This window comes from Sceloporus occidentalis, unplaced genomic scaffold, assembly GCF_023333645.1.
Source record: "Sceloporus occidentalis isolate IW3139 unplaced genomic scaffold, rSceOcc1.0.p SCAF_19, whole genome shotgun sequence".
Lineage (NCBI taxonomy): Eukaryota > Metazoa > Chordata > Lepidosauria > Squamata > Phrynosomatidae > Sceloporus > Sceloporus occidentalis.
Window position 1 is genome coordinate 2931944 of NW_028316999.1, and position 25897 is coordinate 2957840.

General features: G+C 38.9%; 1 protein-coding gene across 1 annotated transcript in view; it reads right to left on the bottom strand.

Moving 5' to 3' along the window:
- Positions 1–25399, bottom strand: part of LOC149302317 (testis development-related protein-like) — a 50810-nt gene extending 25411 nt beyond the window's left edge. The window contains exons 1-4 of the mRNA XM_089482417.1: positions 25352–25399; positions 22041–22103; positions 20932–21030; positions 4784–4843 (exon numbers count right to left, since the gene is read on the bottom strand). Of these exons, the coding sequence (XP_089338543.1) occupies positions 4784–4843; positions 20932–21030; positions 22041–22103; positions 25352–25399 (270 nt within the window). The remainder of the gene's footprint in view (positions 1–4783; positions 4844–20931; positions 21031–22040; positions 22104–25351) is intronic.
- Between the last annotated feature and the right edge of the window lie 498 nt (positions 25400–25897).

A 25897-nucleotide genomic window follows, 5' to 3' on the forward strand; every position in this document is an offset into this window, starting at 1 on the left:
AAAATAGAAAGGTTCCAAGAGTCTGTCCAGACCCTCCTGACACCTCTAAGCTTGTCACAGCTTGCCTCTATTGCTGATCACAGGTACCGTGATCAGCAATGCAGGGCAATGGAGACCTGTAAATATAAAAATAAAAACTATAAAAAAAAACAAAAAAAAATACACTTTCTTGCTGCCAAAGTACAAAAGTAAGAAAAAAAAAAAAAAGCATAGAACTGAAGAAGGGCCTTTTACACCGTTTTAAAATAGCAATATGCTACTTATTGCCCTATAAATTTACAGAAAAAAGAAAGAAAACTGGGTATTTTTTTAAAAAATTTCACCATATGTTAATATTACCACATTATATGGTGTGATCAAAATAATGGTATCTAAAGGAAGACCTTCTTGTCTGGAAAAAATATATAATTTGTGTGGGTACACAAAATGAAAAAGCAGAAGAGTATGGCTAAACATAAACAGCAGAAATGTTAAAAAAAGGGTTAATTTATCATATATTTATTTATACGCAGGATGAGCTTCGGGATGAAGTTGGTTTGAACCATCTAAACAACAGGCTGTATCTAACCTAACTCAGTGGGTAGTCACAATGTTTAATTCTGCTAGAAGTTGATTTAGCTCTGGGATGTTTATAAATATAATCTGCAAATGATAAAACGATAAATAAATTAACAACATCACTAAGAAAGCAGATTAAGTAAATCCGGAAGAGGAAATCTACAGAACAATAATCCTGGGTTATACAGTATTAGGAAATCAACCGTGACCTTTATCAGCTACTCCCTTGTCTCGTGCCTGATAGCATGGAGATCACAGCATCAAAGCCGACATGGCCTATCAGTGTAGTTCCAATACGATGATCAAGCAGGAAAGCGAAATTACAATTTCTAAGTAAGTAACTCATTAAGGCTGCTAAATAATCTTTGAATATCACCACAAATCCCCGACTACGCTAATAACGGCAGAATTTAAGTGACGGCGTCAAAAATTAGTGCCCCAGAAGATTCAAACTAGGGCTGCAGCTAACGATTATTTTCATAATCGATTAGTTGGCCGATTATTTTTTCGATTAATCGGATAAAAAAATGAATGTACATTTTTCATTTATTTAAAATAATTTAATAAACAAATGATGTTAAATACAAACACAGAATAAAAAAAAACAACTGATAAAATGCATTTCTTGTCTTTATTTCCCAACCAGCCCCCCCAATTTATGCACATTTGAGCCCAGGCTTGCCACGCTGCCTCCCAGACATGCCACTCCACGCTGCCTCCCACATATGCCACTCCACGCTGCCTCCCACATATGCCACTCCACCCTGCCTCCCACATATACCACTCCACGCTGCCTCCCACATATGCCACTCCACGCTGCCTCCCACATATGCCACTCCACACTGCCTCCCACATATGCCACTCCACGATGCCTCCCACATATGCCACTCCACGCTGCCTCCCACATATACCACTCCACGCTGCCTCCCACATATACCACTCCACGCTCCCTCCCACATATACCACTCCACGCTGCCTCCCACATATACCACTCCACCCTGCCTCCCACATATTCCACTCCACCCTGCCTCCCACATATACCACTCCACCCTGCCTCCCACATATGCCACGCTGCCTCCCACATATTCCACTCCACGCTGCCTCCCACACATGCCACGCTGCCTCCCACATGCACATTTGAGCCCAGGCTTGCCACGCTGCCTCCCAGACATGCCACTCCACGCTGCCTCCCACATGTGCCACTCCACGCTGCCTCCCACATGTGCCACTCCACGCTGCCTCCCACATGTGCCACTCCACGCTGCCTCCCACATATACCACTCCACGCTGCCTCCCACATATTCCACTCCACGCTGCCTCCCACATATTCCACTTCACGCTGCCTCTCACATATGCCACTCCACTCTACCCCCACATATGCCACTGTGCCTGATACGCCTTATACCCCGATACACCACTCCATCCTCCCCAGACATGCCACACTGCCTCCCAGACATGCCACGCTGCCCTCCCCACATATGCCTTATATACCGTATATGCCTTATACCCCCAGATATGTCACTCCATCCTCCCCAGATATGCCTTATACCCCCCCAGATATCTCATAGTCCCCTCAGAGTCACAGACCTGTTCGCATCACACTGACACCATACTTTTATAAATAAGTACTGGGTAAATCTTCACTGCCCCCAGGATTTAGATTCCCCTTAGTCTGCCCCCCTTTATCTCTAACTGCGCCTTAAGTTAACTTTATTAAATTAACCCTCAGTCCTCATCATTAAATTAACACTAAACACCCCATTAACCATAACTACCCCTAAATTAACTCTAAATACCCCATCAAACACAACTACCCTAAATTAACCCTAAACACCCCATTAACCACAGCATCCCCTAAATTAACCCTAAAGACCCCCATCAACCACAACAGCCCCTAAATTAACCCTAAACACCCCATTAACCACAACTGCCTCAAATTAACCCCAAACACCCCATTAACCACAGCTGCTCCTATTAACCCTAAACACCCCATTAACCATAACTGCCCGTAAATTAACCCTAAACACCCCATTAACCATAGCTGCCCCTAAATTAACCCTAAACACCCCATTAACCATAACTTCCCCTAAGTTAACCCTAAACACCCCATTAACCATAACTGCCCCTAAATTAAACCCCACCTCCCCTAACTTTCAGCAGCCCAAATATTAATTTTATACTTACAGTTAGATGAGTGTCATGGCCATGTGGTTCTGGCCTTCTGGGAGAAGGAAGGGGGCGGGGCCAGTTGTCACAGTGATTACAGGGAGGGACTGGTAAGTAGGAGCTGCTGCTGTGAGTCACTGAAACGGATTATATAATGAGGGGTATTTTTCAGAGCTCTGAAAAAAACCTCATTTTATAATCGATAAAAATCGATTCAACTAATCGATAATGAAATTCGTTGGCAACGATTTTCATTATCGATTTTATCGATTAGTTGTTGCAGCCCTAATTCAAACCCAATTCTGTAAGCCCAACAGTGTTAAAGATTGCATCTTCCTTCTCAAACATTGCATTGCCTCCTTGTTGTGACAATCTACTAAATTTCAAGGTATTTGTCAGGGGCATTTGTTAAATATTTCAAGCGACTTGTACATAAATCTATATGGAATGTTGATTAGTTATATTGGTGAGCGAGAGCATGCGAGACACAACGTCTCATTTGCATATATGCAAAAGAGAAAAGTTTTTCAAAATTATAAAACAAACACAAGTTTACTGAATGGTTCTCAACAGACACATTCTACAATTTTAGGGCTAGAAAGCTAGCTTTAGCTCAGTCATACAGACACTCTCAGTACATTCAACATTTTATCTATTATGGAAGAATAGAAACCTATAGTAATAGGATTGACGGCCACTGTTAGGAATTGTGGTAGAGAGGATTTTTTTTAGTTATTCACAAAACAAAGACTAATAAAAGGTTATTCCAAGGCACACTACAGCCATTACACACTGTGTGGTTAGCTGTGTGATTCCTTTTACAAATGCATGGAAGGGTTCTACAGAATCCTCCCATATGTATTTGCCCGATCCCTTGCCTTCTAGCTATTTTATGTGCTGTACATGTATTAAGCTGAACACATCTCAATGCACATGATGTATCTACTTCCAGCTCCAGCGCAAGCTCAGCAAATGCAGTGGCATCTATTAAGACCCCTGTGTGCGGCAAGCACTCCTACTGAAGTGAATGGGAACACCTTCCTGCCACGAAATCTGAGACCACCAAGGAGGAGGAAAGCTGCAGCAACAGGACAGCACAGTACTTTAATATGCATTATTCTTTAATGGGCCGTCAGACAGTAAACTCAGCACAGTAACAGCCCCACAAAACCTATACATATATTACATTACTGGTAATGTCCAAAATCCATGTAAATTAGCAGTGGAGATGAATCAAGGAAATGACTAAACAATTAAAAGTGATGGTCATCAAAAATATATTTACAGAAGGGAAATACATCCCAACAATGACCTAATTGTAATAGCACCATGGAAACTGTTGGTGCTCTGTACATTTAGAAGAGATCGAAAATTATCATTTACAATCACAATATACTATTGACAATACCATTAACACACATTTTTCCTTCTAGTATCAATTACATTTTAAAATATCAATCATATCAATCAATCATCAGTTCCAGTTTTCGTTTAATGTAATGTTTTCAGGCATATGAATAATGGCAATGTGTATATGTTCTAGCTCTGTTATATTAACTCAATCCACCAAACACCCTAACTTTAGGTCACCCCAAAAAATCTATTTAATATGGATGCTCAAGGATTAAAATATTTAACAGCATTATTTTAAGTCTTCGTAACAATTTTTATATACAGCGCTGAGACCTAGCCCCTGGACGACAAAAAAAAAAAAGTCTAGATCTCTTCTGTTTAACCCCGGAATATGATGTCATATCCCAACAATCTCCGTGGCCAACATCACGAGGTAGGAATTCACTAAGACTTGTGCCAGATGAGTCATAATTCTAACCCTGAAAATGGTTTACTAAAATCTTTAAAGTGGCAGAGGAACAAGTGGTGAGTTAGTCACATGTGTGGTGTATGATAACTACACTTAATTTTTGTTCTATGATCAGATGATCAATTTTTGTTGTTTTGATCAGATTTTAGATAATTAACAGGAACAATGTTCACAAAAAATTCATACAAGGGAATTGTACTTTCAATAATGAAATGTAATAATTGAGATACACCATACCTTTGTGGCAAGCTGTGAAACTGGTGACTGTACTTCAGTCTGAAGCAGCTGGTCCATACTCTGAAAGAAAGGTTTTTTTTAATTCATTATAGAAGTTATCTTACTGCTTGAACATTTACATTTATTTTGCATCATGCTGTTAAATTGTTATCAAAAAACTTGGAGGTTAGATTTTAGCAGCACCCCATCATCATCTCCAACCCCTCATCCATATCAAAATAATTTTCCTACTGCCAATTTATAAACCAGTGAGTGAAATTATGCATAAATCATGACGATGTAGTTTTATGTGAAGCAGAACCTGGAGCAATCATAAAATAATATATGACCTTAAATATATACGATCTAATTAAATCAATCTTGAGATGGCAAGGAAATCAATCCCTCCTGAGATACCCACCCGCGCTGCATTAAAGAAACACTCCTAGCCCTAGTTTCATGTCAAGTGTACATCGATCAGCCATAACATTATGATCACTGACATGTGAAGTGAGTAATACAGATAATCTTGTTATCATGGCACCTGTCAGTGGGTGGGATATATTAGGCAGCAAGTGAACATTTTGTTCAAAGTTGATGAGTTAGAAACAGGAAAAAATGGGATGTTCTCGGTCTGTAGTGGTTGGTACCTATTAAAAGCGGCCCAAGGAAGGAAAAGCAGTGAAGCAGCGACAGGGTCATGGGCCGTCAAGGATCATGGATACACGTGGGGGAAAGTTAATGCTGGTTGTGATAGAAAGGTATGGGGCTGCTTGTCCACTAACAAAGGGCACGTGAGCATAAGAACTGGACCATGGAACAGTGGAAGAAGGTGTCCTGGCCTGGTGAATCACGGTTTCCTTGACATCACGTGGATGTCCGGGTGTGCGAGTCGCTTACCTGGAGAACACATGGCACAAGGATGCACTATGGGAAGAAGGCAAGCCGGCGGAGGCAGTGTGATGCTTTGTGCAATGTCCTGCCATTCATGTGGATGTTACTTTGACACGTACCACCTACCTAAGCATTGTTGCAGACCTTGTACATCCTTTCATGGATACGACATTCCCTGATGGCATTGGCCTCTTTTAGCAGGTTAATGCGCCCTGCCACCAAGCAAAAATGGTTCAGGAATGGTTTGAGGAACACAGCAATGAGTTCAAGGTGTTGACTTGGCCTCCAAATTCCCCAGATCTCAATCCAATCGAGCATGTGTGGGATGTGCTGGACAAACAAGTCCCACCTTGCAACTTAAGGGACTTAAAGGATCTGCTGCTAATGCCTTGGTGCCAGATAACACAGCACACCTTCAGATGTTTAGTGGAGTCCATGCCTTGACGAGTTAGAGCTGTTTTTGTTTTGACCTAAACAATATTAGGCAGGTGGTCATAATGTTATGGCTGAACGGTGTATATTGGAGTACCATACCAGACAGCCCCTTCAATCCGATACACATAAAATAAATTAAGCCAGACTTAAGGTAAAATAATTAACGGCAGACACATAAAAGCCAACTCACTGATTCTGGGATACAATCCTCTGTCTCTACATATTCTGTCAAATCAAACACACAAGACATTTGAAATAAACACTTAAAACCCCAGGTTTAACTAAACAAAATAAAATTCTGCTTTTTATTTATCAACACGATGCTTTACGGGCTCAAAACATCTCTCCTAATCAGCCATTTCTGCACGATCACTGACCCCAGCTTCTTCACGGCTATCAATTTACCAACTCCCAGGCTGCCAGCTACGTAGTTCCAAAAACAGCAAGTAAACAAGTGACCATTAGAACTTAGTTACCCTAGTGACAAATTCCCTTTACCAGCTAATGACATGAAAAGGGTAACGTAATGGAAAAACATAATACTTTCTCCCACACTACAAATAGTAAGAGAAGCCTTTCTAAATGTGAGTCAGCATCTAGATTATATCACTAGTAATTTATACCAAAACCCTTTCAGGACGTGGGATTTTCATAGCCTAAGGAGCAGAGTTTTTTTTTTTTTTACCATGTTTGATAAACCACGAATACCATTTTGCATTCTTGATGTGCTTGTACAAATTAGACATTGTTTTGTTCATGACAAGTAGGGTATTCATTTCAAATAACAGAAATAAATATAAAAATGGATAGTACTAATATTAAAAAATATATATATATTTTTGCAATTTTTCTTAGGTTTTCAATGACCCAATTTATGTTCTGCAGCACTGCCTGATTACAGTGATCCTTCGCATACATTTTTTTTGTTCTAGAAGCCACATTTATCTAAAAGCCACTTTTTATTATTATTTTTTGCTAATGTTAATTGGGGTGTCAAGATGTTAAATTAATAATATACACGTCTTCCAGAGGCATGTATACCAGAGATGCAACATTGTCAACTTCATTTCTTTAAAGGAGACACTATCACAGTTTGTGCTTTGTGTTTTTTGATATTTTTTTTCTGTATGCTGACAAGCTGATCTAATCTGCAGGCTCATTTTTAACTGCTGCCATCATGATCAATAAGCAGATTTCACCCTTTCTTGTTTGTTTATAAAAATAATACTTTTGTCTACTGTGTACATTTAATACACATAAGATTTCATACAGGTGGTAAGGAGAAGGCTGAGCTTAACCTTCAATTATGGGGTTCAAGAACGACAAATCAAATGAGAACTAAGTTTAAATGACAACAGTTGGTCAGCATTAGGACATTGGGGGGGGGGGGGTGTTCAACACACATGGAAACTTTCGGAGCTCAAAGACTAGAAATCAATAAGAATCACTAAAATATATCTAACTAGATGACAAATCTTTGTAGCCAGGTAGTAATGGCCCTATACCGATTTCTGGTTCTTTAATACTACATTAATATGTCCAGCCTTGTAACTGATTGATATCACACAATATATTCATAATAATGTTTCTCCTTTAATTGTGAAATTGTAAAAAAAAAAGTATTTTCAAAGGATACCGGGCCCCACTTGTGTCTTTAAGGGCAACACACGCCGCTTGCAACTTTACAGCAATTTATACAAATGCTGGAATGCACTTCAATAACTAGATTGCCCATATGAATGGCTAATATGTACCTGCCTGAAAACTTTATATTTTGTTGAAACTACAACTGTCATAAAAATATACAACATTAAATTAATTTTTAATGAGATAAAAAGACTGATAGAAATGTTATATTACTCCATTCATTCTTTTCCGGACCATGTTTTAAACAAACGATGGTGTTTTAAGGTTTTGAGACTAGTGCTAGGAAGTAGTTGCAGATTACTTTGGTGCCATTCCGTATGTTTTGGTGACATGTGATAGATTTACACAGGCAATATAAATAATGGACTGTACATGTATCATATTCTATGCCTGAAATTTTCAATCAAATTTAAAAAAATAAATAAAAACTAAAACCAAATTACTGGGATATGTGAATGAATGCAGCATGTGGTCTAAATGCAGTTATTATCTCTAGTTATAATCATGGAACCCAAAAATTTAATTTTTAGCTATTTGACCAAACATTAACTTTCTCGGCCAAGGAACTTAGAAATATCTGTCAGGTAATCCTTAAAGGCAACTTTCACCACCACTGCTTTTAATTAACACTACCTATAGCTTGTGCTTGTTTGGCAATCAGTGTAGTTGTTGTATAGATGTTTTGTTTAAAAGGTCATCCCGTCAAAGTGAAGATCCGTCCTGATCATTTCAGCAATTTAATAATCACAAATATCTGGATATATTTAGGTTATACCCAGATAGTTGTTTTTTTTCTTACTAGTATCTCATTAAAAATTAATTTAACGTTGTATATTTTTATGACAGTTGTAGTTTCAACAAAATATAACGTTTTCAGGCAGTTGCATATTAGCGATTTATATAGGTAATCTAGTTATTTGAGCTCAGTCTACAACACTAACATCATGACTACTCATCACGCTGCCACGTGGGAAACAACAGAATGGCTCACTCTAAATCACTCAGACCCCGACAAGCAGGGTTACTTTAGCAATGCCATAAATCAGCTCAGTGTGATGCTTCAGCAAAGAAAGTTTCCTTATTATTATGACTGCCTACAGTGGCAGCCAATAATAATAATAATAATAATAGTATACATATATGCTGGAGTTTTAATAATATTTATTGCTTACACAATGACATGGACTTATTTAACATATAGAGCTTGGCATTTTATTTTTCATCTTTGATCCAGCAAAGGTGTCTCCTACTGACAAAGCGAAGACCAGTCTTTCATCAGACAACCTGCATGGCCTTAAACAGGCCGCTGTGTGTGCTCCTCAAGGCTGGGTGCCATCTTCAATTGGTGGCCCTGAATAAACACACTAACTAAAATAACATCAGCGTCATTTCCGCAGGGACGTTCCCTTCCAGAGCTACTTGTAAATCACTTTGGCACTGGAAACAATAAAGAATGCTAAAATGTTACTAGCAAGCCAGGCACAATGAGTGTATATGAATAAATGCCAAAACTATTCAATCATGATCTGTAGATAGAATGTTCAACCTGGAACACAGGACACTCTGGCCTTTAACATTATTTGCTGAATTATACCTCCCATTTGGGGAAAGTTCAATTGTCTATTATCAACCAACAAAATGTGTATAAAAGTACTTTGTAAGAACTTTCATATGCATTTATTTAAGAAAAAAAATCAAATGAGAAGCTGCAGGTCACAGCCCCCAGCGAGGTCCGGGGGGGGGGGCACACATGCTTCTGAAGTGGGACACAATAAAAATTTAAAAGGAACCTCTCGGGTATCTGATACATTAAAGTACATATGATGGCGAATGTTCTTTTTAACAGTGAGAAGATAAAGCCAAGGTGTTGGGGATAAGGATTTATGTCAAATTAAGGCATCAGTTAGAAAGGAAATACATATATATTTCCAAATCATATGGCTAATAACCCTACAGCTATGCATTTCAAAGTACAAAATAACACACGAACAAGCGAGGGAGAGGGGAGACCCAGTGGTATGGAAACAATAAACAGTATGTAGAAATGTGTCAAGGTGCGTTGATATGCATTCAAATAAAACAATTGAAATTAGTAATGCTAAAATCTTCTCTATGCTTAAGTCCTTATTTCAGAAAGAATGGGATCTGTTTTCACAGATCTAAAAACCATCAAGAGAGTTTGCACTTTCCTTCCCCTTAGGCTATAAACTCGAATTCACCACCTGAAATCAGATTAACACACTTTCATGCGAGCAAAAAAAGTAAAAACCCTGCAGCGGAAGAAAACACGAACGTGCGAATCTTTCCTTTTTCTTCCACAAGCACTAGTCAAAACAGCAGCTAAATTCATATAAACACGCTGATTAAAAGGAAGTTTAAAATGCATGCAGCCGCTCTTTGAAGACAAATGACACGCCAGGACCCCAACCACCATGCAAGTCCTGACACTTTCTCAATCACCGAATACAATGCAGGGGCAGATCAAAGTGAAGTTTTACCCTCTCAGGAGGAGCACACAACACATGCATGCATTCAGTTTGAATTATTGCTATTTATTCCACAAAGAAGTGCTGTAACCTCCTTAAGACCGGGATCTGCAATCTCTATTCAATCATCTTAAGCATTTAGTGTATATCACGCACCATGCTGATGTCATATCCCGGTGCTCCGTCATTAAAGGATGCGGCAATGCCAGGGGTATAAAACCATGGAGGCTGTGCCACTTCGGCACAGTCGTCTATAAAGTTAATGGGCCGGATCAGGAGATCAGTGAAATCCCTTTAAATGGCCCCAACGAGCAGTGGCGCTACAGGAAGCCTGATCATCCTGTAGGTTTTTTTTCACATTTTTTATTTTGTAGAGTCTCCATGTATTTATACTTTGCCGAGCTCAACTCTTGGCAATGGGCAACTATATCTCACAACTTTTTCCTAATAAATTCTAAAAAAAAAATATGTAAAAATAAACACACGCAGGGCGGCCCCTTATTTTAAAGCAGCCATGCCCTATACGTGTATAGTTGATTTTGTAAGTATCCCTCGTTAAATGTTTATTTGTCATTGTTGATGAGTCAGTCTCATTAAATGTATCTTATGACACACCATATATTTTGGTATACCATTGCAGTAAGTCAGGGATTGTTTTATAATTGCAGAGATGTGCCTTGCTCTGCTTTGTGCATCAAAACTTACAGCAGCAGCCCTTAACCCAAAAACAACCCATCATTTTAGGAGTAATTTATCGAAAAGGAATAATTACAGCAATCCAATGAAAATGACTGCACACAATAACATTACTATTTGAAGTCCTAACGGATCTTTAAAATTTATTCTCAACAGAATGACAGGAATGTAGCCAGAACATGAACGTGTTGTCTGTACACAGTAGCGTTGGTGGAGGTTGCACAGAATAACATTTAATGTGATTTGGTTTTTGTGCCCTGAACTAAATGATGTCAGATTGTCTTTTTTTTTATTTTTTATTAGCGTAAAACCTGTATGCTCTATTAAAACCGCTTGCCGTTTAGGACATCTGTTTTATGTCTGGAAAATCCACTTTTCACAGGTGTCACCAGATGTGGCTTTTTTCTATCTAGAAAAGTATGATGTAACCAAGCCAAACAGCGACAATAGCAATAAATGTACAGAACACCGTAAGCTAAATAAAATACATATATGTCAATACGGACAGGTCCAAGACTAAGGCCATGAATACATCATATGTGTTTTATAAGGAATGCACAACAATCTTGGAGAAAACCGTCCAATGTTTGCCTAAAGGGAAGACTACAGCCCTAAAGTGATCTTTCAACTTATTCAGCTTCATCCTAAACGTCCTTCTAGAAGTGTGCACTGTAAATTATTTAACTGTTCCCGCTGATCAATAATTTACAGAACCAAGTAAAAAGTAACATTAAGGGGTGAGGTAAGCTCATGAGGGATTGGTAGAAAAAAAATAAAAATAAATAAAAGTAAAGATGGACATTAATACTGCCTAGAGGGCATCATGAGATCACTGACTAGTCTAGAGTGCCCTTGGCTCCAGTTCGCGTATGAAGGTCTGGTGTGACATACAGATAATAGTTTATCCAACTAACTGTAGAAAAAAAAAATATTAATTACCATTATTTTACCCTAATGCTGTGCATAAACAGATTAAAGGAGAAATCGTTATACTCTCTATAATGCTCTATTTTATTTTGTCTATTTATTTTCTAATGCGAAGTAGTTTAGAAGTTTAGATGGTACAGTTCTTTTAAAAGAATATTTCACACATTGTTCACTGCCAGTAATAGAGAGGACAAGACGTTTTGTTGCATTGTTGGGTCCCAAAATGAATTTCAAAAGTTAGCAATCAGATTGCGCCTACCAGGCGCTTCCATTGATTTTTGCTAAATGTAGGACGGTGGAGAAGGCGAGACAATGGAGTTCTAGAGCTCAAGCGGCAGCTGCTAGTGTAGAAAATGCTTATAAAGTACTTTAGCGTGCATTGTTTCTTTAAAAGTCTCCCAGGGACACTAGAGTGATCAGGAAGAATGGATATCTATTATTATATATATTAAAAACAGAAAGCGAGGTTTGCCAAATTCACACTTTATGTAATGAATTTTTATTGTTGTTTCCACTGTTAAAGTAACAAATCTGGTTATTTAACATTTGTGTAGTGGTTTGGGTTCCTACCTTAGGTTTTTTGTTTTTTTTTTCTTTCCCAAGTTAGACCAGTAACAATGGAGAGATTGTTTGGCAGACCAGCGGAGTTATAAGCCTTTAAGAACCTATGAGATTGGAAATCGTATGCAACTCAGCGACTGTCCACCCCAGAGCACTATTACAGATTTGATCTTAAATCAGAGGTCAAAGTAGTAGCTGCTGCTTTACTCCAACTGTGCTTTAGAACTGCAGCCAGGAATCTTTTGATAGATTAATCCTAATGAACCCAAACCCGCAAGCTAACAGCAAGAGGTTGATCGGTCAAATATCACAGAGTTTATTAGAATTTGACAAAGCCCTTTGTAATAATGCAAATTGTTACACACATAGCCAGCTAGCTTTCTTTTCTTTTTGTAGGCCTGTATTGGGATTGCGTTACCATTATTGATAATCTGTATAGAGGTATAACCATACGTTACTCTATAATCTATAGCAGACTATTCCCATTTCACTGCTTGGATGAGTTTCATGGCACAGAGGGCTGTTAAACCACTCCACATCCATGCAATTTCTAAAAACCTTGGAACAATTAACCATCATGTTAACGTTTGATGTCCTCATTAATGCATATGACTGGATTGCATTTTAAAGCCGAATAAGTGAAAAAAATGCTTACAAAAAGTGTTAATAGGTGAATGCTGTATTTTGCCGCCAAAAGCTCAGGACAGCATTAAGTTTGCTATATCGTCACCAGAGAAAAGGTAATAATGTCTGATGACATAAAAGGGATATCCCAGCCATCATATGCAGTTTAGCTTTTATACCACATACTCACGGCATGTTGATCACAGTTCTCCTTTTCAACCAGCCAATTAATTACTGGTGCTATAGGGAGCCTGCTCACCCAAAAGGGAATATGCCACTGAAAACCTAAAGATATCTCAAGAGCTGTAGACCGACGAGCTTCCAGTCCTATAATGACCGCACTAAGACACTGTGTTCTGGTGCAATACCCTAGAACATAATATATATGCTGACAGGTACAGAACGATTTCATGAAACAGGCCAGCTTTGATACTGTTGCAAATTGTGGGTTACGTATAATAGTTCCAGTACAGAGCGATAAAAACAGAGCAACACACAGAAACATAATAATTGCTCTATATTAGCAATCCCCGTTATCAGCAAAACTACTCACATATACTGTATATTTCCATGCTGGTATATAATACAGGCAAACGTTATGTAGAATAGGGTTTTTGGTTCTCCGCATCCAACAACGGACGGCTACAGCAGCTCCGTAAAACTGCACTGTATTTTATTAGTGTACAAACGGCGGCTGGTCCATTTAATTATGGCAAAACCGGAGCAATTCTGGGACATAGTGGTAAATTTGGAACCCATACCATAACAACTAGCTGACCCTTATTTCTCACTGTTCTAAATTTAGCATTTCTTACAATGTATATTTATTAAAAGTATCTTTGAACAAAACTGTGTTTTGGAATAAAATGCAAATACCGTATTTGCTCGATTATAAGACGAGGTTTTTTCCAGAGCAAATGCTCTGAAAAATACCCCTCGTCTTATAATCAGGGTCGTTTTATAATCAGACCTCTAATAGGTCTGATTATGAGACTAAGATCCAGATCCCCCGCAGCGATGCAGAGGACCTGGATCCTCCTGTGTTAACCCCCCCCCAACTTACCGGTGCTTCTGAGTCCCCGGTGCTTAGTCCGGGCTGCGTGTAGAGCTCTACACGATACAATCGCGTAGAGCTCTACACGCTTCCCGGACTAAGCACTGGGGACCCAGATGCAGGGGACCTGGATCCTCCTGTGTTAACCCCCGACCCAACTTACCGGTGCATCTGAGTCCCCGGTGCTTAGTCCGGGCTGCGTGTAGAGCTCTACGCGATATAGTCGCGTAGAGCTCTACACGATACAATCGCGTAGAGCTCTACACGCTGCCCGGACTAAGCACTGGGGACTCAGAAGCACCGGTAAGTTGGAGGGGGGGGGCATAACACAGGAGGATGCAGGGGACCTGCATCCTCCTGTGTTATTCCCCCTCCAACTTACCGGTGCTTCTGAGTCCCCGGTGCTTAGTCCGGGCAGCGTGTAGAGCTCTACGCGATTCGCGTGGAGCTCTACATGCTGCCCGGACTAAGCACCTGGGGCTCAGATGCAGGGGACCTGGACCCTCCTGTGTTATGCGCCCCCCCCCAACTCAGAAGCACCGGTAAGTTTGGAGGAGGGAGGGGGAGTGTTAAATGGGGGGTGTAAGGCATTTCTGGAGGCAGAGTGCTCTGTGAAATGCCTTTTAACCCCTTTAATGCCACTCTGCCTCCTGAAATGCCTTAAACCTCCCTATATGCCACTCTTCCCCATAATATGCCTTTTAACCCTCTAAGTGCCAGAGTGGCATATAGGGTTAAAAGGCATATCATGGGGCACAGTGGCATATAGGGTTAAAAGGCATATTATGGGGCACTGTGGCATTTAGAGGGTTAAAAGGCATATCATGGGGCACAGTGGCATATAGGGGATATAAGGCACTTCTGGGGCAGATGTGCATAACTGGGGGGCAGGTTGGAAAATAGAAGGAAATAAAACCAAAATATTTTTCTCAAGCATAGCTTTTATTAAAAAAAGTGTTTAAATGAATTAACATTTACTGGTAAAACTTTTTTCCTATAGGGTCGTCTTATATTCAGGCTTTTTCTTTTTTTCCTAAATTAATATTAAGATTTGGGGGGTCGTCTTATAATCAGGGTCGTCTTATAATCGAGCAAATACGGTACCTTATTACACGCTGCATATGTTCACCACCAAAAACGCAAAACAATCCACAATCCCCCCCCCAAACAAAGTATCGCTCTAAACTGCTTTGTTCTGCACTAAAAGAAATGCGTCCAGTTTCTGCATCCTTTTTCCTTTGTTTGTGTGTGTTTTTTTGTTTCAAACAAAGTAACCACTTAGAAAAACAATAACATTTAGACAAAACAAATACTCAATCTTAGCAGGGATCTAGGAATCTATTATGTCACAGGAAAACAACTGACAAAAGAATGTAATCCAGCAGCAGCCACGTTTGGAGCAATTACCCTTACTATGCATAGGAATGCCAAAGAGATATATTATGACTGTTGTATGTTGTAGATTTTTCAAAACACTTATCTGTGGGGCTAAATGCATATTCACATATCCTTACATGGATCTACTCATATGAGCTGAAGAGATATATATATATATATATATATATATATATATACACACACACACACATACTTAATTATGCTGTCCCACCCTTCCCTCCCAGACTAAGGCATGCTCTGTTGTAATGTGAAATACTCTCCATTTGGCTCCACACCTTTCAATATGATGGCATGTTAGCCAATTCAGCACTCCAGCGTGCCAGTTCCACAGGCAGGTACCAGCAGGCCTCAGGATTAAGGGAGAAAGTAGGCGCATGCACACACTAGAGCAGTTAGTAAGGCCAATCACGACGCAATCACTGTTAGGCAGAGCTTTTGAGTATAACACTGCTTGTTACACTGAAAAACTGGCCACTGGAAGCAAATACTGATCCCTGCAAAGAAATTAGGTGGTCCAAACTATCATATCTTACTGAGCATGGGGCTTTTGGTAATTACTATACTTGACCCGTCCTGTGCCAAGCTAAATGTAAAAAAAAAGTACTAATTGCATAGTATATAATTTCACAAGTTACCTTTTGGCTGGCGAATTTTTTATGCATATGTTGTTTTTATATAGGAGGTACAGCTTGAAGAAACATATACAGTTAAGAGGAACAATCATCCCCCAGTTCACCATAAAAAATATATTTGTTTCAGAGAAGACTGAGTTTGAAGAAGTGTTCAAGTGAGCGAAGACTGAGTTTGAAGAAGTGGGCCAACTTTGTCGGAACCCCTGATATCTTCGAAGCAGACCCTGCATCATATTGTACAAATGATGACATACACATAATTTTTAAGATCCTACAGTTTAAATGAGCAATGGGTGAAGCAAACGTATAGAATGTATAGACGCGCTAGAATGTCTACCTACAGGCTACCCAACTCATCTCTACCGGCCCCACAGTCCACTGCGACCCCATAATGCCATTGGCACATCAGCCAACTATACAGACTTCTGTGCCGGGAGCAGCAAAGGGGAGAGTTTGTTAGAGTGGTTCTTCACCATTCTTTTAAAACAAGGAGATAAGTCGATTCCCTTAAGTGAAAAATTACTTTGACATAAAACAAAGGTTGTGAAGACCACATTGGTTTGCTTATTAGCTCTACATCGGACTATGTACCCTGCTGAGGAATGGCTATTGCCAATGACTTACTATAACTAGGTAACCAAACCCTTTCTAATTTATAGTCACTAATATTATACACATATTTAAGAGAATGAAGAGCGTGCATAATAAACCTCATTCCGTGAGAAAAATATTAAGTCTACTTTTTACAAACAAATAAAAGGCTCATTCTTTTCTACACTGCATAGTCCTTCTAGGTTATTTTTAGCCATTAGAAACATTCGTACAGACTGTCTCTGATTTTCAAAGGTATTAGTTAATGGAAACGTGCTTCCGCTGGAAGTTTCTGCTTACATTCAAAGACAGTCATACCTCTCACAATACAGGAGACCTCTGGTTATAAATACATCTTCTCACTACTTAGACAAAGCAGTTGTAGTCCTGACTTGTTTGGAACAAATGGATGTAAATAAATAAAACTAAATAATGTGAAATATAATAAAGTCCCCACATCGCCATAAAAAGTGACTCTTAAGTTTAAAAAGGGGATTTTATCACCACAGCAATCAACATTCTTGATCAAAGAATCTAAGCCAGCTTTTCTTACAGAAATTGCCCCAAGCATTGCATTTGATCAGCTATATTAACAGCTTAAGGCATAAGTCTACCACACTGAACAGTATTCAGCAGTATTTACCTTATGTGTATTGGCTGGATATGCAATCGGAACTTCTAATCACTTTAATTAGTACACATATCCTCCATACTATATTATCCTTCAAAATACAGCACCTAGATAGGAGTCCAAGAACAATTCACCTCCATGTTTATCAATATACAATTACTTGGCAATTCTATTTAGCTCTTAAGATAGCAAGTCGTTTTACTTCTGCATTGTATTTTATCTTTATTGGATTAGTGCTAGAGAATTAAAAAAGACACACACAATAAATCAATTTCAGAAAATGTTTACTTATCTAGAACAATGATTATAATCGGACTTGTGTGAGACTATCCATCTTATTCTACAAACATTGGCCAGATAAAAAGGTTTTATTAGGACTTTTTTTCCAGAGTTTGAAGAGATGAACAACTCCCTGAAACCACCACCCGTTAAAAAGAATCCCAGGGAGTTTCTTCTACAAAAACGGCCAAGATCTCCATGCATAAATGCACAACGTATTTAACATCATGTCACTTATTAAGCTATACATTATATCAGGTCAACCAGTGGGTAATGCAAAACTCCCACATTGCCACTGGACAAAGCCTGACACCCCCCCACACACACTCTCTGTTCATACCCCTGTGCGCATGTGTCATAAGCACCCTCATTGATGCCAGTGCAGGATGGGGAGAGATCAGTTGAGTGGCATGGTAATGGAAGCTACGGCACTCCAGTGTGCCCAAGTTGTCTTGGTGCAAAAGTGCCCCCCCCTTAATTCTAGTATCTGCTGCTAACAACAACCATGAAAAAAAAAAAGTCATGCAGTCCTATCATTGGCCTATTTTTTTGTGCAAAACTGGAGCCAGTGTGTATTTGATCCATAAATACACGCAAGAATAGATCAAACTCAACGATGTGCTCATTGTCACAGATACAAAACAGGTTACATGTATGGAATTGGGAACGCAGCCCTTTTTGCCAGATGTCCCCAGTTATGCCAGGTCAATTCAGCAGTTCTCTTCCTTTAAGACACACAGTTGGGAAGTTCAACTCTCCAGGAAGCCTTATTAGTGCACACTTAATTAAAAAAAAAATATGCATACCTTCTGTTTTTTTTTTTTTTTTTTTTAATAAAATACCTTACCAGGCTATTAATTTGAGCCATGTTAAACAAAATTTCTTAGGGTGCTTAACAACCTAGAATCAAGAGGCCATTTAACTGACCCCACACACGTTGCAGCATGTCATAATTGGAGTAAAGGTCTGGCTTGGATTCTCCTTAAAGGCATTGCAAATGAGCCACTTAGGAAATTGGTTTGAAGAGCTGGAATTTTGCCTCTATCTTAAAAAAATAATAATTAGCAGTTCCAGGGGCAGTCAAGATAAACCCTGGCTCAACAACTATTAAAATAAAATGGCTAGTTGTTTCTCCATGTCACTAAAAGAAAACCAGTTAGAGCCTAAAAAGAGATCTTTATAGCCAAAGTAACATAGTAATATGAGATGCCTCCATTGTACCTAAAGTCACACATTTAGTAATTGAACCTAATAAGTTGCGAAAGCATGTATGTCATGTGCTCTGGGTTTAGCAGCACCCTATGCATCCGGGCAACATGAACAGGACAAGGGGAGATTGTGGAGTATACAGTGTGCCATGGAAAAACAAAAATAAAAACTATATATACTTGACTCTTCATTACACATAGGCTGAAAATAAAGAAGCAGGATGCAGCTGCTTTGAAGATGCCCTATTACATGTTTTACACCCTAATGGGTACATCAAGCTCCATCCAAACTAAAGGTGATCGTCACTCCCCAGTCTTAATTTTAAGCAGCATTTTTGTGACAAATGTTACTATAGTGCCTGCCACCTGGTACTTTTCTGATGTCATGGGTAAAATCACTAAGAAAAGTAAGGGCCCCATTCAATGAATGCTAAAGTCACTGAGCTCCCGCTTAAAAGTTTCCACTAGTCTCAAATAAACTAATCCCAAAGTTTAGTTTCAGATAAATATAGGGATTATTTAGTATTCATTCATTTTTCCATTAAAAAAAAGTGTTGGATATTGACTTAAAGGCACCTTACAGACATTTTAACACATATGATAGCTGAATGACCCTTTTAAATTATCATTTCTTCCCCTTGCAAATGCATTGAGCAATTCTGCAGAATCCCCTCACCTCCATCTCCATCTCCTAGGCTTGAGGAGATACCTTCAGCTGACTGCATGCCCTAATTGCCAAAGGACATAGATACATAGAATTCGATAGCAGATAAGAACCATTTGGCCCATGAACCATGAGTATGATGCTTCAAGTCCCAACATACACCACAGTGGATACTAAGCACTTATAGATTATGGTCTGTATTGCACATGACTGGGAAATATTGAGTAGAAGGCAATATGAATTGGGCCCATAGTGCATTAAATGTATTTTTGCCTATATAATTTCCTTTTTTTTTTTTGTTATACGATATTCGCCATAGAAAATATATCATAAATACAAACACATTTTTTTATTATTTCTAACTTTTTATTCATTTATTACCTCACTACTGACATGTAGTCTGTTAATAAGCAATGTTTATCACTACATCAAGCAATGTTTGTCAATCATGAGTGATACAAACTGCTTCACCAAATAGCTTTAAATCTATATTAAATTAATAAAATTACCATCTTAAATTATTTATATATCTGCTTCCAGTTACTAGTGTAGAGCTGTGTGTCCACTATATGAGGTTTCACCAAAATGTATGAATTTTTTCACTTTTAGGTACTGATAAACTGGTTGTTGGCATAGAAATGGAAAATAGCTTCTTGGGGGTTCTTTTTGTGTTATTATTTGATTAAACAAAAAAATTCTGATTCTTCTAGATTTGTGTGAATAACCCTGTGAAGAAACAATAAACTGATACATCTGAAAAGTTGTGTTTACTAACATGCTATAAAGTATCAAAGTGGGGTATTTAAATGAATTCAATCTATCTTCTTTTATAACCAAGGAAGCATGGTTTGTTCTTACAGCTTACAGTATATGTATTGAGTTTAAATGAGCAGTACCAAGAAGCAAAGCCATGTGAAGGAGATCCCATGAGTACTGCAAAGGCTGATACACTAATGATAACATTTAAAGCTGCCAGCCCTAGATAAGCACAATGGGAGTTGGAAATCTATCTCCTCTAGTGCCTCAGGCACCAAACCTCTGTGTGCTCTGGGGTGTAACTGTGTCTTTAAATTGTCCAGCTCTGCTTACACAGCAATACAACAAGAAGACAACACAGTGGTGGAACACTGCACTGCCCCCAAGGCCAATGCTTATTACATGAATGTGGCTTCATAGCCCCAGGTCACAAATATTACAATCAGTGGTTATATACATTCCATGACCTTGGGAATTATTATGCTGACATAAGAGCACTATAAATGATTACACTGTAAAGCTTTTAACACTGGTGGCTACACTGCAATTTGTACTAATGGTTAAACAGATGGGACACACAATAATCTCAGAATTTAAAGCAAGACAACAGGCTGATTGAGACACAAGACAATGGACTTTTAAATAGCCGATGAGCACATTGCTTGCTTCTCTGTACTGTGTCTCACCTGGGGTTCTGGTCGAGCTTGAAGTTCTTCATCAGGTGTATCTTCTATAAGCACTTTGCTTTTGTTGCTTTTCCACATTATTGTGAGAAATCCCAAGGCCTGGATAAGGAAAGTGTTATTAATGTAGGCTGTCCAGTAACACGAGTGTGTACATATACTGTATAGATGACAGTCAGGAGTTCAACTTTATAGAGGACACAGCAGGCGGCTCAGTAACTCCATCCTGGAAACAAGAAACCTCCTGCTCTTGCTGCACTTCTAATTCCACTAATCAGGCTGGGGTAGAAGGAGGAGAGAGAGCTGGGAAAATAGGAGGAGGGAAAAATGGGAGGTGGACACAGACAGGGAGGTACTGAGAGGGGAATGAAGCAAGAAATAAATGCAGAGAGACCAGTACACAGTGGTGTACATTGGCATGTTAGGACTACAGCTTCCACTATCTTAAGGAAGCCTTTGTCTGCCTGAGACTGGTGGGATTCGCTTGCAGTTCAGTGTAAGAACACTGCCGATTGCTTACCCCCCCCCCCCTGTTAGAAGACGTGCAGTCAATGGCTGGAGTAACATCAGAGATCTGGGATGGGGGTGTGACGTCACGGGTGCCCCGGGAGCAGTAAAGGGTGGGGGGGTGATGCAAGTAGCATCGCAAGATCTTCCTGCTGATTAGTAGTCTAATTAACTGTTAGGTGGGAATGGAAAGACTTTGGAACATGGCTGACTGAGGGGATCCTTAAATAGGGCTTCATGTCAGGAGGAAAAGCTAAAATGAGTCAGTATCTGGTAGCAGGAGCTTGGTGTAGGTCCTATAGGGGAGGTGGGTTTTTATTGTTGATGTCACTGCTTCAATAAGTATTACATCATTTTTCTAAAATCACTTATTGCTTTGCATTGAGTTGCCAACATACAGCCCAGAAGTATTCAGGCAGATCATGGATGATCTACCTAAAAAGTCCCAAAGTAAAACTTAAAACAGTTTTTGCAGATGATGCAGGAAATAAAATTGATAAGTGCATTAATATATATTTTTTTTTACACGTTTTCAGTGTTTAAGACTGGAAGGGTTAAACAAACACGCCTGTAATATTTAGGAATCATTGATGATTAGAACATACCCACAAAGTGCCCATAGCTCTGGCCCTGATTCCTGTCCCTGGTTTCCTGTCATTGTCCCCTGTCTGTACAGGAAAATTATAGAGAAAAAAAGGATTTATGCTCCAAAATAATAGTTAATTGAGATGAGGCGCAACTTAATGTATTTACAAAATGACAGAAAATCAGTGCAGACAAAAAACGATTTCACTAAATTTAATAAAACAGCTCTTATTATAGAAAGCTACATTTCCATAGAATAAAATAGATCGGCATAAGATTAAGAGTCATTAATTTTCAATTTTTATTCTAATTTATATAAAAGGGGAAATGTTTAGCATAATTTGCCAATATATTTAATAATTAAAATACAAGTGAATAGCTTTAAATTGTTTAAATTACTGTTTTCGGAGAAAAAAAACAGTAGTGCACAGTGACAGTCGTAGGAAGTAGGGCTTATTGTTTCCTATAAATCAGTAGAATATCATGTGTACTCTTTGGATTATTATTTATTAATACCATTATTAACAATAATTTTTTTCATACCATAATTTCCCAATGCAGCATCCTGGAAGTATGAAACGTGTTGTTAGTTATATAATTTTGCCCAAATATTGTTATGGATGGGTGCTATGCTAAAATATAAATTTTTGGGGTTTATGTTACAAAACACCACCTTTAGTGTAGGGTTTACTAGTCATGAGACATTGCTATCACTTAGGTATGCTTGTTATGTTGCTTACTTTTCAATATTTGTTGCCCTTCTGTTACCTTCCTTTACAATGACTGCTTGCACACTAAATATTTGCCACATGGTTTACCACTTGGGACAATAGTGTCATGACGTGATATTTCAGTGAACGAAAACATTGTACAAAAAAGACATATAAGCTACAGCAAAGGGCATCCCCAGTCACAATAAAAGTCAAGTCTATTTGAATGATTGCATGTGTGTAATAATCCAAAATTATTATTAAAATCACTGTTTACTTCCCTAAACAGCTGCGCAAAAGATGAAAGCATATAAAAGTTTGTATAACCCCTATTTGTTAAAATGCTTCGGTTTCAGATCTGTGGAGGGGGAGGAGGGGGTCTCTTTAGATAGACTCCCTGGAATTCTCACATGAGTCAGCACTTGATCTGGTTGGAAGTGAGTATCCATTCATGCACATTGCTAAACAGGAGATACTGTATGTCCCAAATGGAACGCATTTCCCTACAAGGCAAATAGCTTTACATTGGCAGATTATATCTTCAGTATAGGTCCAAGTGGGATGAGAATGAGTTCCTCACATTACCACATTGTCTATCACCCTCATACCAATGTCATAGGCACTGATAAAGATGTATTCACACACTTTTACAAGGTTCACATTACATAAGTATACACGTTTAATATAATATACACATTTAATACGAGCAAGGTCATTGATATTTAACACACTGTAAAGGCTGCTGAAGCTGAAGGAGTCGAGTAATGCTTCCTGTATAATATAATCAAAATGCCCATCCTTTCTATGTTTCGATTCGCCTTGATATCACTCTGTATTAGGAAGGACATACTCAACCTAAGAAAAGCTCACTAGGGATGGCCTTATATTGAATAACAATATTAGAGAGCTGGTGTATTCAACTCTCTTGTGGTCTCCTGGGTCAGAAAATGTACCCAATAGACTGACATTTCTAGTTCCACCCTTTGGGACTAAACTGCCCCAACGGAGGCATGCTGAAACCTTCTGCACTCCTGCCCAGTTCAACTATAAATGAACCGTCCAACTACACCATCCAACATTGAGAGAAGCATACTCCTAGCAGGAGTCAATGGACAATGTTTTCCAAGTCATATATCGACACACAAAAGAAATAACAAACATTTGACTGACACACACTTTGTAACACTGGCCAGACCTTTCACTAACACTTACCAAAAGGGTTTAGTCAGAAGCGACTTGCTTATTAAAAAGACACTGCTGTATTTTATTCTAGACATGTAACTATGTGCAATTGGATGTGGAATAGCACAGATCACTTTTGACAAACAAAAAACTCAATGCTCAATATCGCCCTTGTTTTACATATATTCACCAATGTAGACGGGATGGGAGGAGTTCAGAAAGCAACTACTCAGGATGTAAATGTGGCCTAAAGTCCTTGTTATTTGTAACTTCTGGATATCTTTTCCATGACAGCATGCACATGACCAATACAGCTTTCTTATAGTTATGTATTTTTAATTGACGATCACATGAAACGTTTGAACCAACAGAGAAAATCATTGGACTAAAGGGTTAAAATAGTTTGCGGAACATGTGCCCAGTAAAAATTATGCAAATGTTTATAGTTATCTGTGTTTTTTTGTAGTCTAAAATGTATTGTCGGTTTTAATGCTACTATTTTCTTCTGCTCCATTTATTGGGATAATGCATCTTGTCATGCGTAAATTGTACCATGAAAAAAAAATCAATTCTTAATTTCCGTCCTGAGCTCTGTTTGCCATCTCCAACGAAACAGGATGACACTCTTCCCCTACTAAGTATAAACATACAGCAGGTTGGATAAGGCCAAACAGGGCATACAGGGCTTGGCACAGCTGAGAGCTTGGGCTACCACCCATAAGCTACAATAAACTTGTCACAGACCTGACTTAAGCAAGGCAATAAAATGCCATTGATCTAATGCCGTCTTTCCAAGGGCATTTGGTAAAAACATTATTGTAAATAATAAATATTCACTTCAAAAGGTTGTAGAAGAAGCTTTTGATAATTGAGCTCTTTGATGTGAATGCTTAGCTTGGGTCAGATCTAGCAGTTATCATATCTAATAATTCCTGGGGCTCTCCAAACCCTGGAGACTCTGTGTATCATAACTGATAACTAGGCTTTCAGAACAATCCTTTGATCTCTAAGTGTGAGGAGAGTGCATCTGACTCTGTCTACTTCCTACCAGTTCGGACCACTAGCCACCTCTTACCCTACCCTTGCCTGCAGCTAGCTTTCCTTTCCTGACCCCGGCTGTTCCTAAATTTAGAGAGCGGCCTCTAGGCCACCAAAACTCGAAAGTCCCCAGCTGTGCCGGTGGAGCCTATTTGAAAATGGTTTTCTGTCTCCGGTGCGCTGTTTGCTTTAAGTTTTTCTGTCTAATACAGTGCCTGAGGCAGGCCAACTAATTCTTTTTGCTCCTACCAGCTCTGTGGTACTCCATCGAGAGGGTGGACTAGAATTCTATTATTTCTCCTCAGCCTGATAGATGGCTAGTTGAAGGTAATGAAAACTGTAGTTCAGTCAATGAAGGGCTTCCGTTAACCGTTCCTCCTGTTGGCATACCCTAGATTTACGTCAGTTACTGCTCCACCACCAAGGCTGTTATCCACTATCCAGTACATCCTGACCTGACTGAGCACTGCTTAGTATTAAATGAGGACTTACATGTATACTAAACACGTGCTAATAACTAATTTACTGTAAATAAGATTCAACCTTTTTAATTATTATTAAGGTGGTTTGCAGACAAAATAAAGGATGACAGATAAGGTATCCTACCTTTTGGAAAATAATATCTTTCTTTTTAATTGATGAGTGTGTAGATATTTTGAACTTCAAATCTTGGTTAATCTTCCAGCGTGTCATTCTTCTAAAGAAAGGAAGTCACCTCTAATTTTTTAAATAATTTGTAATTCTACAAGAGATTTTAATTGGACTGGTGCAGCAACATCGTGACTGCATATTCTGGAGCAGTACAAATAATGCACATGATGAGGACCACGTCATGTATAGAACTACTGAATGGGGTAACTGCCAGGTACAGGACCTACTATGGTCCCCTGTGTTGCCCGAAAATACAAATCCAATAATCTGTAATATTACTTATTTTGTGCGGCAAG